Genomic DNA, 14,989 nt, shown 5'->3' with positions numbered 1-14,989 from the left:
ATTTTGACCTTTTAAACTGTAGAGCATTTGTGTTTTCATGGATGGTTATGTTTAGTCGTGTAAGGACCAACTCTGCCATACTTCAAATTTTCAGGTTCCTAAAGAGAAAGATGAAATGGTAGAGCAAGAGTTTAACCGGTTGCTAGAAGCTACATCTTACCTTAGTCATCAACTAGACTTCAATGTCCTCAATAATAAGCCTGTATCCCTTGGCCAGGCATTGGAAGTTGTCATTCAGTAAGTACTTTGATACCGCTTGTTGTATTATAGATTCCGTTTATAGATTTGCTATTTAATGTTTAAAGTTTTCATCAAATCTTATTTGAGCTAGTTTTCACTTATTTTCTTGTGAAATAGTTAAATCCAAAAGTAAAGCTATTTAAAATAATTACATGATCCTTAAGGCTCTCTCGATTGTAAAATTCATGTCTTTTATGGTATTGAATTAACTGTATTTAACATAGCCTAGAAAATAATTTGCCACCAGCCAACTTTCTTATTCCAAAGTATTAGAAATTTTAGAGGGCCTTGATGCCATCAAATGTTTCTGATGGGCACCTGTCTTACTCAGCAAGGCTGGCTGTGTGGCCGGAGCATATATATTGTCTCTTCAGGTTACAAGAAAAGCATGTCAAAGATGAGCAGATTGAACATTGGAAGAAGATAGTGAAAACTCAGGAGGAACTGAAAGAACTTCTTAATAAGGTGAAATTTTATATTTTTTTCATAGCTGAAGATGCATCAGTAGGGGGAAAAGGCCTTTAATTTAGAAATTTAAAAGCATTTCTGATTTTTTTTCTCCATGGGAGAGAAAGTCTGCACAGCTCATTATTGTTAAGAAAATAATGACTAGCAAAAGGCACTGTATTATCTGTCAGTATTTCTGTATGGCATTATTGGTAAATTGATGCTGGGGGAAATAGATCTTTCCTGTGTCAGGTTGCTGTTGCCTGTTGCAAAGCTGGCCTAGTGCCCTCTGCTGAAGTCTAGGATGAGAAGGAGATCAGCTGTGCTGGGGTTAAGTTCCCACTGATGAAGACAACATGTCAGCAGCCAGTACCATAATTCATTGGCATAATTATTTCACTTGAGGTGCCAATATGGGGATATTCCCCAGTGGTACCTGTAAGGGGGCCTTTGTTTATGCCATCTTCCAGAGCCCCAGCTCCAGACTGGGAAACCATTTGTTTCTCCTCATCCTGCCAGCTGCAGACTTGGGGGCTTTATGATGCAAAATCTGGGTGCATCTTGTGACTGGACTCTTGCCTCATTCTCTCACTGTACCTCATTTCGTCATCTTGTCAAATGAAGAGGTCTCTGGCACATCTTCTTCATGGATTGTGGTATGGATGAAGTGAGAAGAGTGGCTAGAACATGGCCAGCTGGTGTGAAGCTCCCAGTCTCAAGCTTTAACCTTCACCCTAGTCTTGTGTAGCACCACCAGAAATCCGAAAAAACTAACATTGGGAATGGTTCTTTGTGTGATGATTTGACCTTTTACATATTTAAAAAACAAATCATGACAATTTGTTTCCCAAAGCAATAAGTTTAATTGGAGACAGTTTGTTTTTCCTGGTAGTTAATTTTTAATTAATTATATATTTTTATTAATGGGACATTCCTAGTTCTCCCATTTGTTTTGGAAGACAGAGCCAATCCTCCTTATCTGATAGTGATGTGATACCTCTATGTTGAGCCATATAGGATTTTTTCCTGTTTTAAAATGTCATTAAAAAAATTTTTTTTAATATCATGATTTGGAAGAGGTATTTAAGAATTCCATAGACCTTGCAGTATAACCCTGTTTTGGTATAATAGCAGTTTAGGGGAGGAACCAAAGTACATGCTTTGGTGATGAATTACTGTCTGGAATGGTAAATTTGTATTTTTCCCTCTTAGATGGTAAATTTAAAAGAGAAAATTAAAGAACTCCATCAGCAATACAAAGAAGCATCTGAAGTCAAGCCACCCAGAGATATCACTGCTGAGTTCTTAGTGAAAAGCAAACACAGGGATCTAACTGCCTTATGCAAGGTATGGTATACATACATGCCTCATTGATTTTTACTTGGAATCCTAAGAAATAGTATAGATCCGGGAAACTTTGGAAAAGAGAGAGCCACTAGCCAATCACAGGTGCCTGTAGTAGGAAGAGGGTTTGGTACACAGGAGCTGTGGGAACTTAATGGGTTAATTTTGTCTGCTTTTTCTGCAGAATTCCTGCCTTGTTTTCACAGTGTCATCCTTTAGCTTACCCACATCTCAGTTTAGCCCTCTGTCATAGTTTATCTCTGACAATTTAAAATAATGATAATGAACATGGACTTCAGAGTTATTGAATGGAGTCAAACTGTCTGGTTGAAATCCCTAACTTAGTATCTCCTAGCCCTGTGACCTTAGACTCCTTAGTCACCTCATCTGTGACATGGTGTTAGTACTACCTCACTTGTAGGGGGTCTGAAGTGGTTATTCCATGCTCGGGACACAGTAAACGCACCGGAAGTGGTAGTCACTATTCTTTTTCATCCTTACTGTGTAGCATACTAGTATGTTTCTTTATTTCCTCCTTCTGCATCCTCCCCCACCTCCCCACCCCCACCCCCCTCAGTCTTAATTCTAGGCTAACATTGTAACTTGTCTCCGAGAACAACCATCCCTGAGCCCTGACCCAACCTCCAGCCTTCAGCTAAGGCACACTTGTAGATTAACCTGAACAGGGATATGGTCCAGGCCTTACACCTTGTGGTATAAATAACTAGGTGGGTCTCTGACCCATCAAGATCAACCCAGTTCTCTTAATTTTATCAGGAATATGATGAATTAGCTGAAACACAAGGAAAGCTAGAAGAAAAACTTCAAGAATTGGAAGCCAATCCCCCAAGGTAAGGAAAACACGAACGCTCAGAAAGATAGCTTTTACTGTTCCTTCTGTTAGATTTAAAAGAAAAATTACAAAGCACCCTGGGCTTTTATTTATGTTCAGTGAATGTATTGTAAATTGTTTAATGAATGGAAGGTATCTGTGCACATAGGACTATTTGTCAGGCTCCTTAATCCTCTGCTGTATATTTTAATGTGTAACGGTGTCCTAGATACTTGCTAGGTATCTTTTTTTTAAAAGATAGCCTTTTCCCATAAGATTTGATACATGAATGAAAATTGTCTTTGAGTGGCGTAGAAGGTGGTATTGCTTTAAACTCATAATTCTGGGGACCGGGAAAGTATTACACTTTATTTCCATTGGGTTTTTGATAGTGAACTCTTACATGGTGACAGTGTGCTGCATGTTGCATCCAGCCTCCACATACATCTACTCTTTTCTGTAGTCAGGGATGCTACCCATTCTTGCTTAAAAAAAAAAAAGTCCATGCTTTATTCAAAATATAAAACAAAAAAAATGTTTTAAAGTAAGCTTTTATAATGCAAGGTAACAGTATAAAGAAGACTTTTTTTTTCCCCGGAATTACAGTCAGGCCTTGCTTTATGGCTTGGCCTGCTCTAGGCAGCAGGAATAAAGGGCTTAATAAAACAGATACGGTCCTGCTTTTTGACTTAGAATTTCTTCACATAAGGCATAGTCCCACTGAGATCATCCACATCAGCCCATTGAGAATCATAGTAATGTCCTTTAATAACCTTGTGCTCCTTTGTTCTCATTTTGCAGTGATGTGTATCTCTCGTCAAGAGACAGACAAATACTTGACTGGCATTTTGCAAATCTTGAATTTGCTAATGCCACGCCTCTCTCTACACTTTCCCTTAAACATTGGGATCAGGTAAAATCCCCTTACCATGTATTGCGCATGTCTTTGAGAGGGCTCCTAAGATAAACTGTTAATTTGTTTGTATGTGTGTTTTTAAACAGCTTTATTAAGATATAATTTATATTCAATAACACTCACCTATTTTAAGTGAGCAATTTGATGTTTTGCCAGACTTACATAGTCATGAACCACCACACCCACAATTAAGATACAGAACATTTCTGTCACCCTGAAAAGTCCTCTTGTCCCTTTGCAGTCAGTCCCCAGCCCTCCTGCTCCTGGCCCTACGCAACCACTGATTTGCTTTCTGTCACTATAGTTTTGCTTTTTCTAGAATTGCATGTAAATTGGACCATACAGTATATAATTGTACAGTATGTAGCCTTTGTCTGTGCCTTTTTTTGATTTTGAGATTCATTGTTGTTGTGTATATCAATAGTTTGTTTCTTTTTGTTGTTTAGTAATATTCATATCCATTGTATGGATACGGCCACAGAATGTACCCATTCACTGATACATGGGCAGACATTTAGGTTGTTTCGTTTTTGGCTATAAATGATTGAAGCTACTGTGAACGTTCATGTCTTTCTCTTGGGTAAATATCTAGAAGTAAAATATTTGGGTCTGCGGGAAGTAGATTTTTAACTTTATAAGAAACTTCCAAACGGTTTTCCACATCTCATTCTCAGCAGCAGTAGTATATGCCCGCCCCAGTTGCTCCATAACCTCACCAACACCTGGTATCGCCAGTTTTTAAAATTTTAACCATTTTAATGGTTGTATAGTAGTTTTTCATTGTGGTTTTAATTTGCATTCCTGTGATGACTAGTAACAGTGAAGCATCTTTTCATGTGCTGATTGGCCATTCATATGTCAATTATTTGGTGAAAAGTCTGTTCAGAACTTTTGCCTATTTAAAAAAATCTGTCACAACATTGTTAATCAACTATACTCCAATATAAAATAAAAAGTTAAAAAAATTAAATTTATAAAACAGTTGTTTGTCCTCTTGTAAGAGTTCATTATGGTCTGTAAATTCTGGATACAGTTCCTTTGTCAGATTTATGTTTTGAAAATACTTTCTTCCAGTCTACAACTGGCGTTTTCATTTTCTAAATGGTATCTTTCAAAGAGCAAAAGTTTTTAATTTTATGAAGTCCTGTTTATCAACTCTTTCTTTAGGCTTTGTGCTTTTTGTGTCCTGAAAAATCTTTGTCTAAACTGGGATTGCAAAAATTTTCTCCTGTTTTCTTCCTGAAGTTTTATGAGCTTAGCTCTTATGTTAGGTCTATGACCCATTTTGAGTTAAATTTTTGTGTATAGGGCTTCCCTGGTGGCGCGGTGGTTGAGAGTCCGCCTGCCGATGCAGGGGACACGGGTTCGTGTCCCGGTCCGGGAAGATCCCATGTGCCGCGGAGCGGCTGGGCCGGTGAGCCATGGCCGCTGGGCCTGCGCGTCCGGAGCCTGTGCTCTGCAACGGGAGAGGCCACAACAGTGAGAGGCCCGCGTACCGCAAAAAAAAAAAAAAAATTTGTGTATAGTGAGAGGTGAGGTAGGGTTCATATTTTTCCATATGGTTATCTAATTAACTATTCTAGCACCATCTTTTTTCCTTATTTGTTTTGGAGCCTTTGTTGAAAATCAGTTCTTCTATATGCCACTGTCACACTGTCTTGATTACTTTTGCTTTATAGTACATCTTGAAATCAGGTAGTATAAGTTCTTCATCTTTGTTCTTTTTTGAAAGTGTTTTGACTATTTTAGATCTTCTATAAAGTTTTAGAATCAGCTTATCAGTCTCTACAAAAAAAGTACCTTCTGGGATTGTCATCTTAACAATAGTGAGTCTTCTAATCCTTGAACATGGTATATCTCTCCATTTATTTAGGTTTCCTTTAACTTATCTCAGCAGTACTTTATAGTTCTCAGTGTACCAGTCTTACACATCTTTTGTTAAATTATTTTTAAGTGTTTTCAGTGTGATTTACTCTTGAACTGGTGAGAAATCACCAGGTTTCTTAGATGCTGAATGGACCTGTAAATCTGAGACTTTGGCCAGACTTAAGATTGTATAGAAGTAAATATTATATTTTGCTTACATATTTTCATTTTCATTATACATTTTCCTAGTAAAATTATTTTTACTTCTTCATCTTCAGATTATGTCCTGGTATTCTTTAGAATTTGAATTTGGCAAGGATTGCACTTGCTAGTGGTATAAATCTTGTAGAATTTCCAGTTTCTTTATGGTTTTTCATGTAAATACTAAATTACCTCTAGTCACTGATCTATCATTTGATGTTGCAATATGTATTCATTTGTAATCGTTTTAAATTTTGAATGTAGGTGATGTGAACTGATCCATATGGGGAACAAATGAGTCAGTCACTAAGTAGTGAGAGTTGTGCTGCCAGCCCAGTATATTTTTATCTAATTCCTAAGAATCGTGGTATGTTTTCCCCAGGAGTTTCATGAAATTAGAAATATCAACTAGCCTTCAAAAGTTTCTCTATTTGGAAAATTTTTCAGTAAATTCAAAGACATGAAATCATTTTGGGAATTCTTCCAGGCCAAATCTTGACTTCTTCATGGATTATCTTGGGCGAATCTTTATAATCCTAGATTACGTCTGGTTTGACCAACTTTAGTTTTGGAAGTCTTCCTCAACTTTAAAATCTGTAAGTTTAAGCCATAAAAACTGATTTTGCTGTTATGTAGAAGAAAATGTAATTAGGATGGTGAATCTGATATCCTATAGATATCCATCTATAGTGCATACAAAAGCCAAACAAACTTTTATGGTATCATCTGAATTTACTGAATAAGCTTCCTTCCCTCTCCTGCGCGCCGTGGGTAGTCTGGACTTGGTGGTGTAGGACTGTGATGATAAAAAGTCTATCACAGAAGAAAAGAAACTGCCCCAATCTCACTGCCCAGAGGTAGCTATTAGTGACATTCTGGCATTCTTTCCGTTTTCCCTTTAGTTTCCTGGGGCAGCTGTAGTGGAAGACTGAGTGATTATTCTTTAATTTCTGTCTTAGAATATTGGCTTTCCACAAGCTGGTGTTTTTTCAGTGTTATTTTGTAGGACTCAATATAAATGGCATAAGTTAGATTAAGAAAGTGTGAAAATATGTTCTTTTCTGTCTTCTTTAGGATGATGACTTTGAGTTTACTGGCAGCCACCTGACAGTGAGGAATGGCTACTCATGTGTGCCTGTGGCTTTAGCAGAAGGCCTGGACATTAAACTGAATACAGCAGTTCGGCAGGTTCGCTACACAGCTTCAGGTACGTCTTTACTGGTAAGATAAATCTCTTACTTTGAAACATGGTACTGATCTTTTGTTGAGTTTGACCTACAGAAAAAATTTTAGGTACATCTCCTGATAGAATGTCTCATAAACTATGATTCCTGAATTTAAAATTTTGCATTTACAGAAGTACTGAGGCTGTAGAGCCTTTAGAGGCTCTGACCCCATCTTAGTATAAACCAGAAAATTGGGGCAATTTTTAGAGTCTCCAGTTTGTGCATATTAGTTTGGTATTATAGTAAACAGCCAGGGAGTTTGGATCTAATTTTGCTAAGTATGCTCTTAAATACCAGGATTTGGGCCCCTAGGGCTCCAGTGGGACCCACCCCTTGTATTTCACCATCTGCATCTTGGTTTTTGGCTTTTCCTATTCAGGTGGGCTAACTGCTTAGGCTGGTTTCTCATTCTGGGAGCAGTTTTGCTGATAGGTTGACTTCAGAGATGAAATTGCCCTGTGATTCCTTTGGCAGTAGGCTCTGTGCTCATTACTGCTGCTTTCAGGGTGCATTTCATGTGGAGTGCAGAGAGCCCATCATCCACCCACCTTTGGAATTAATAGTCTTGAACTCCTTAAGAAAGCTAGTCACCCCTGCTCTCTAAGGGCTCTCATGACTAGTGGAGATGTGGCCACCAGTCTTGCCTTCCATGGCCCCTTTTCTAGAGTTGCTGAGATCACCACAGATAATTTTTTTAACAACCAGTGAAACAGTTTGGGTTTTTGGGGGGTTTTTGGGTTTTGGGGTTTTTTTTGCGGTACGCGGGCCTCTCACTGTTGTAGCCTCTCCCGTTGCGGAGCACAGGCTCCGGACGCGCAGGCTCAGCGGCCACGGCTCACCGGCCCAGCCCCTCTGCGGCATGTGGGATCTTCCCGGACCGGGGCACGAACCCGTGTCCCCTGCATCGGCAGGCGGACTCTCAACCACTGCGCCACCAGGGAAGCCCCTATGTAACAGTTTTTGATTTTAGTTTTCCCTTCAGAGGCAGCTTCTGGCTGCTGGTGTTGAGAAGATCTACAGCCTTAAATAGCCATTTGCAGGCAGGTGGAGAACAGTGAGACTAGCTTTTGTGTCATTTTCCCTAATTCTGTGGCCACAGAAAATGGGCATGTATGGAGCTGTCATACTTACTTTGAGCTATCTATGTATTTTTCAGAAATTATGTAAAGAGGCATTTACTGAAGAAAAAATTGAACACAAATGAGGGAGAATTACATTAACTTACTTTCAGTACCTTTTCTGTGGTCAGCTTTGAGCTCATTCATATCCTGGCAAGCTAAGCATCACTGTATATTCTCAAGGATAGCATGCTCTGTGGTTTTAGGCTGCATCCCTTAGATCGGCACCACAAGCTTCTGATATCATTCTTCTTTTGGTCCTTAGTGAGCGCCTAACCACAGTGGAGAGATATTGGTTCTATCGGGATAGGCATTTTACTCTTAATTTTGGTCTAAATTTACTTAACTTTGGTAAATGATAAGGTCCTATTATTAGTCCAAAAGATCCCCAGTGTATCAGTCGGGAAGGTGGGGTAGTATGGTGGTAGAGATCGAGGACTCTGAAGTTGACTGTTGGGTTTAAATCCTGGCACTTGTTACATGTATGGCCTTAGACAAGTTACTTCACCTCTGCCTCAGTTTTCTTCTGTAGAAAATGAGCAGAACTGACTTCACAAACTTGTAGTAAGAATTAACTGAGATAGCATGTAGATTCTACTGTGCACTAAATGTTCAATACCCTTGTCATTATCATCCTTATCACCAATAAAGCCTTTTTCCTCTAACCTGTCTAGGATGTGAAGTGATAGCTGTGAATACCCGCTCCACGAGCCAGACGTTTATTTATAAGTGTGATGCAGTTCTCTGTACCCTTCCCTTGGGTGTGTTGAAGCAGCAGCCACCAGCTGTTCAGTTTGTGCCGCCTCTTCCTGAATGGAAAACATCTGCAGTCCAAAGGATGGGATTTGGCAACCTTAACAAGGTAACTTGCCCTAGGTACTTCTCTACATACCCAGTGTACAAATATCAGTCTGATTGCCCTCCACTTAGAGAGGAGAGAGGTTTGCGTTTTTGAACATTTTGCTGTGCTATCAACTCTGTGATATCAGGGTGAGGCCTGTCAGTTCATTAACTTTAGTACCTAATTATATAGAAAGTATCCATGAGGACTGTCTTCTGGGGTCACTTCTCAAACCCAAGCCTATAAAAAGAGAGTGCTAAATGTCTTCCTAAGTAGTACATGTATAATAGGGATTTCTAGGCTTATACTGAGAGTAGATTAGAAGGAACTTATTTTAGTAAGGTCTGAGGAAGAAGTACTTCCTGTTGAGGCACAGCTGTGCTTAGCTTAAAGCCATGTTCTCTGAGTGCTGTCACCAGCTTATACGCTTCTTTTTTACAATAGGTCGTGTTGTGTTTTGACCGGGTATTCTGGGATCCAAGTGTCAATTTGTTCGGACATGTTGGCAGTACGACTGCCAGCAGGGGTGAGCTCTTCCTCTTCTGGAACCTCTATAAAGGTAATGGCTTTCTAGTTTTAATCTTTATACATCCTTATAGGAATAGAGAATTAGGAATATTATACCTGCCTTCAAGGAGTTCACAACCTAGTGGGGTATACATTAAGGAGGCTGGCAGCCTCAGAACAGGGCAGGAAGTAGAGGAGTGAGAGTGAAAGCCAAGGCACTGCAAGAGAAAACATAGAAGAAGAAATCAACTCAGCCAGGGGCTCGGGCTCAGGCCCAGGGAAGCTTCCTGGAAAGGGAAACTTGTATTCCTCATTCTCAGACTTTTGTATCTGACTTGCCCCTGAATCTTTGATCACTTTCCCTAGAATGTATTTATCAAACTCCTACCTCCTGTTTTACATTCTTCTGTAATTGGGTTGCTCTTAGTTCTATATAGAGCTTTTTTTTTTAAAAGAAGTATATTTAGATCTTACCTCATTTCAAGAAAAGGATGTAAGACATTCTCCTTTGCAGCAGTATCAGGAGGCCTGGCCTTGACAGTGCAGACACATCAGTTAACCAGTTTGACTGACACGTGGTTCTTTCCATCACTCCTCACTGCCTGGTACTGAACATCCTTCGCACGGCCAGGGCCACTAACTCCGCAGAGGAGCCATTTGCTCCCTGAGCACATTGTTTCCAGCAACAGCTGAGTGCTCTTTCTCTTCCCTGATCTAGGCCATCAAGTCCTGCCAGGGCCTCACTCTCTCTCTCAGACCTGTTTACTTCTTTCCCACTGCCTACCTCCCAGTCCAGGCCACTCTTACCTCATACCTGTTCAATTGCCAATAGCCACTGACTGCTATCACCACTTCTTTCTTTTGATGGCTTTCATTATCGTGGCCATCATGAAGGCTGAATAATCTGACCCTTCTTTTCTACTCAGCTTCTTCATTGTCCATGCCCTCCCCAGCCTCCAGGCGCACTTGTCTGCTCTCCTGGAATCCTAAAATGTACCATGCTGTCTTCTGCTCTGGGGCCTCTGCATTGTACTGTGCCCTGGGCCTGGGGTGCTTTTATTTTTCTCCATCTCTTCCTTCCCAATGTGGCATACTCTATGCAGCTTCAGGGCTTGGCCCAAATGTTACTATTTCAAAGAGACTTTCCAGGACACATGTATTCCCACTGCCTCAAATGAAATTATGTCCTTGTATTCTTTTCTCTGTAGTCTGTGTTTTCATAGCTTTTATCACAGTTCGTAATTGTCTCTATGATTATTTTTGTTGTTGTTGATTTTTGGAGTATATAGTCTAGTTTATAGTTTTTATATCCCTAGCATCTAGTACTGTGGCTATCGCATAAGCCTGTTGCACACAGAGTCACGAAATGGGTGAGTAAGGGTGATGATGAGTATGGAAGGGCCTGGGATGACAGCTAAGAGGATGCAGCCCTGGTCATGGAGATGTCTAAGAACTCTGTGCCTAAATATAGGGACACTTGATAGCAAGATCTGAAGTTATATCTTCAGAACTTCTGTATTCTGCCAGGTTATAAGCAATGAAGTACATGAGTCACACTTCACTGTGGTTTGCCAGCACCCTTCTGGGGATAGGATTCAAGTTGCTGGCTCAGAAACGTGTGTCTAGCGTGAGTGGTGCATGTCTGTCATCAGATTTCAAACAGCCAAGAATAATGTGAGACCTGATAAGGAGGTACTTGAGAAAAGTCTGTAGGAAAACCCTGGAATTGTCCTTTCTGTTTCTCTAGCTCCAATACTATTGGCACTAGTGGCAGGAGAAGCTGCTGGCATCATGGAAAACATAAGTGATGATGTGATTGTTGGCCGATGCCTGGCCATTCTCAAAGGGATTTTTGGTAGCAGTGCAGTGCCCCAGGTAAGTAAGTAAGGGGCAGGGGCAGGTGAGGATCTGGGGTTTAGACTAAAGCAGGGTTTGGTGTATCTCGAGTTGCAGCACAGATTCTTGGTCAGGACAGTTTCAGCCAGAATTGTGTGCTGGGTTTACATTAATGCTAATGTTTAGAGTTCATGCCCTAAGTATGGGATTGAGAAAAGCCCCCAGTACATGGGCCAGGGGATTGAGAAGGCTATTTGCCGCATTTCTTTGCTTGTGTTGTCTGTTGTCTCTGCTTGTGGAATCATCCCCACCCCCAATTCCCCAACCACCTTTCAGATGAAGTGGCCAACTCCCCAAGGGAAGTCTCAAGAGAATCTCTTGGTACTTTTTTCTGTTATTCTTTCTTTAGGTCCATTGAACACTTTTAAGTCCCTGATGATTCCTTTGAGAGAAGGCATATTAATGCTTCATGTGAATTTTAAAAGGGAATAGAGATCAATCCCTGGGTGGATCTCTGGATTCATAGCGAGAAGGCAATCTGGAGGCTTCCTTGCAGCCTGAAGGCATTTTTTTTATTTTATAGCAGCAGCATTCATCACTTGGCTAACTCTCGTGTCTCTTGCCTTTCTCTCACTTGTAGCCCCCACCCATCACAGCTTTTCCACCTTTCAGAAATGACCGATTTGTCCTTGGTGTCCAGTAATAACTTCCACTCATGGTTTCTCCTTTAGCCCAAGGAAACAGTGGTGTCTCGCTGGCGTGCTGATCCCTGGGCCCGGGGCTCCTACTCCTATGTAGCCGCAGGATCATCTGGAAATGACTATGACTTAATGGCTCAGCCAATCACTCCTGGCCCCTCAATTCCAGGTGCCCCACAGGTGAGAAACTAGCAAACTATACCTGGGCTTATTTGGAAACAGGCCAGTATCCCAGGATTTCAGGGTAAAAATAGTGCCACTGGTTTTCTTTTTAGATTTTAGTCAGTCTTAGACCCTTGGACCCTTTCAGATAACCAAAAGCAGAGGGAAAGGGAGGAGCAATGTTTGTGTCTAATTCGTTACATGTTGTCCTTGTCAGTCTAGACAGTCTGTGTTCAGAATGCAAGAGTCCAGAGTAAAAACCAATTACTTTTTCCTTATTCAGACTTTTGTTCCTAAAAAACAAAAACAAAACCATCTTTAATTGTGCCCCATTTTGTACTGGCTCGTAGGATTGTTGCAGGATCCCAATTACTTAGGGGCCTCCAGGAATGCCCCTGAGAAATAACCTAAAGTCTTTATGAGTAGTCAGGGTTTCTCAGGACCCTGTGGTAAGTAAGGCCTGCTCTAAGCTGAGAGGCCGAAGTGTTCCAGAACGAGAACAAGTGCTGTGTTCTCTCTGGTTCAGAGTAGTCGGGAACACCACACCTCTAGTAGGGGATACATTAGGCAAAGGAAGCTCTACAACTGGGTATCCCCGAGAATTAAACCGATAAATAAACACAGATGCAGTTAAGCATCACCCTAGAACTAAGGCTGGGCTGAGTTTTTTGTTTTGTTTTGTTTTTTTGCGGTTCGCGGGCCTCTCACTGTTGTGGCCTCTCCCGTTGGGGAGCACGGGCTCCGGACACGCAGGCTCAGCGGCCATGGCTCACAGGCCCAGCCGCTCCACGGCACGTGGGATCTTCCCGGACCAGGGGCACGAACCACTGCATCGGCAGGTGGACTCTCAACCACTGCACCACCAGGGAAGCCCTGGGCTGAGTTTTATTGCCCCATTTGTACTTCTGTTTGTTCTAGGAAAATGCCTGCTGATAAAGGGAGACCCTTTTTGGGAGAATGATGGGCCAGTGATGGGGTGGGGAGGGCAGGTAGTGAGCCCTCAAAATCCAACAGGAATTCGGCAGTTCAAACACAACAATAAGGCATATTTGCAGCCTGCTGATTTTCTCTAATTTTTTTTCCTGCAATAGCCTATTCCACGACTCTTCTTTGCTGGAGAACATACAATCCGTAACTACCCAGCCACGGTCCATGGTGCTCTGCTGAGTGGGCTGAGAGAAGCAGGAAGGATTGCAGACCAGTTCTTGGGGGCCATGTATACCCTGCCTCGCCAGGCCACACCAGGCGTCCCTGCCCAGCAGTCCCCGAGCATGTGAGATGGATGTGTTCTAAGGGAAGAGGCCGATGTGTTTGTGTCTTTTGCTGCATAAGCAAAGCTCTTCTAGCAATATTAGATTCTACTGAGAAACTCACCCTGGCATCTGGGCTCCAGATCAACTGCTAGAGCTCCTGGTGGTCAGGTGGCCAAGGAGGTTGCCGCCTTTAAGTGACTTAGAGCTAGGGAGGCACTTGTCCATTAGTGTGGGAGTCTGTGTTCTTCGTTAGGACTGAGGCAAGCAAGTGCTGCGAGAGAACATCTTAAGTCTCTTTGTGTGTGGTGGTTTTTTATATTTTGAGAATAAAACTTCATAGAAAATTAGTCTTATCTTTTTGTTTCCCCTTAGGTTTCGAGTTATATATAAGGTAGGGGTGTTACTCCTTTGAAAATGCCAGTTTTTATCCATGTTTAAATAAAGAGGATGTTTATATAAAGGAGAAAATGGTTTGGTCTGGTCAGAAGACAGGATTGAGGGGGGTTCCCATAAAAGCAAAGGGTTTCCTGGTCTGTGGGGCTAGACTTCCCCATTGGGATTGTGGGGTGACCGTGTGCCAGGGGTAGGAAGCTGCAGGTCAAGCATATGGATATTAGGAAACTGAATGAATTTTCAAGATAAGACACAAGCCTTGACACAAAGTTTGGGTGGGCCTCTGGCAGACCATCCTGGCTTTATTCCCCTAGATTCCCTCCATGGGTATATGCTAACTTTCCACTTCTGTCCAAGGTATTGATATAAAAGTTTAAGGAGATCAAGGGTTTAGGTAACATAGTGGAAATTTTCTATTGCTGCTGTAACAAATTATCATAGCAGACTCTGAAGGAAGATTCCATTTCCTTGCCTCTTTCAGATTCTAGTGACTGTATTCCTTGGCTTGTGGCCCCTTCCTCCATCTTAAAAGCACATTACTCCAATCCCTGCTTCCATCATCACCTTCTGTTGTTCTGTAGTTCAGATCTTATCTCCCTCTTATAAGGATACTAGTGATTTCATTTAAGGCCGACCCAGATCTCTCGCCCACCTCAAAATCCTTAATCACATTTGCAAACTCGTTTCTGCCACGTAAGACTAAAACATTTTTACAAAAAGGGAACAGTGCCTTTTTCTTCCAAAGGGTTCCTAACAGACTATGTTACTGTAAGTTATGTACATAATCTGCTTCTGGAAGTTGGATTTTACTCCCGTTAGTCAATTCTTCCCTATAATTAGTTTAAATGAGGTTTTATTCTTAGTAAGATTTAAGGGACATTACATTGGTGGTCTGACTGGAAGATGAAGATGGAGAGGGCTTTTTCCTCATCCTGGAATGAGTGACAACCATGGGAAAAATTTGCACACCAGGATCAGGGCAAGTGGTGCAACTATGATGTAAAGGTGAGAAGAGCGTGTAGTAGAAAGTACATTGACTTTGGACCACAACCTATATTTGAATCCTAGCTTTCCCATGAATATTGTTACCTCAGGAGGTTAGGGTGTCT

At 41.4% G+C, this 14,989-nt stretch overlaps 1 protein-coding gene across 3 annotated transcripts in view; it reads left to right on the top strand.

Annotated features, from left to right (window-relative positions):
* KDM1A (lysine demethylase 1A) overlaps window positions 1-13,834 on the top strand; it is a 64,076-nt gene extending 50,242 nt beyond the window's left edge. For 2 of the 3 annotated variants that reach the window (XM_030875412.3, XM_030875406.3), the window contains 11 exons: window positions 95-237; window positions 615-705; window positions 1,900-2,034; window positions 2,809-2,882; window positions 3,665-3,776; window positions 6,921-7,053; window positions 8,865-9,052; window positions 9,476-9,590; window positions 11,286-11,413; window positions 12,106-12,252; window positions 13,326-13,834. In XM_030875412.3, coding sequence (XP_030731272.1) covers window positions 95-237; window positions 615-705; window positions 1,900-2,034; window positions 2,809-2,882; window positions 3,665-3,776; window positions 6,921-7,053; window positions 8,865-9,052; window positions 9,476-9,590; window positions 11,286-11,413; window positions 12,106-12,252; window positions 13,326-13,511 — 1,452 coding nt within the window. In that variant the 3' untranslated portion in view covers window positions 13,512-13,834. The remainder of the gene's footprint in view (window positions 1-94; window positions 238-614; window positions 706-1,899; window positions 2,035-2,808; window positions 2,883-3,664; window positions 3,777-6,920; window positions 7,054-8,864; window positions 9,053-9,475; window positions 9,591-11,285; window positions 11,414-12,105; window positions 12,253-13,325) is intronic. The other variant, XR_011377552.1, reaches the window with a different exon arrangement.
* The last annotated feature ends 1,155 nt before the right edge of the window (window positions 13,835-14,989 follow it).

The sequence above is a fragment of the Globicephala melas genome, chromosome 1 (assembly GCF_963455315.2).
Source record: "Globicephala melas chromosome 1, mGloMel1.2, whole genome shotgun sequence".
Classification (NCBI taxonomy): domain Eukaryota; kingdom Metazoa; phylum Chordata; class Mammalia; order Artiodactyla; family Delphinidae; genus Globicephala; species Globicephala melas.
The sequence above is the reverse complement of the archived record's forward strand: the minus strand, read 5'-3'. Positions and strand labels throughout refer to the sequence as shown.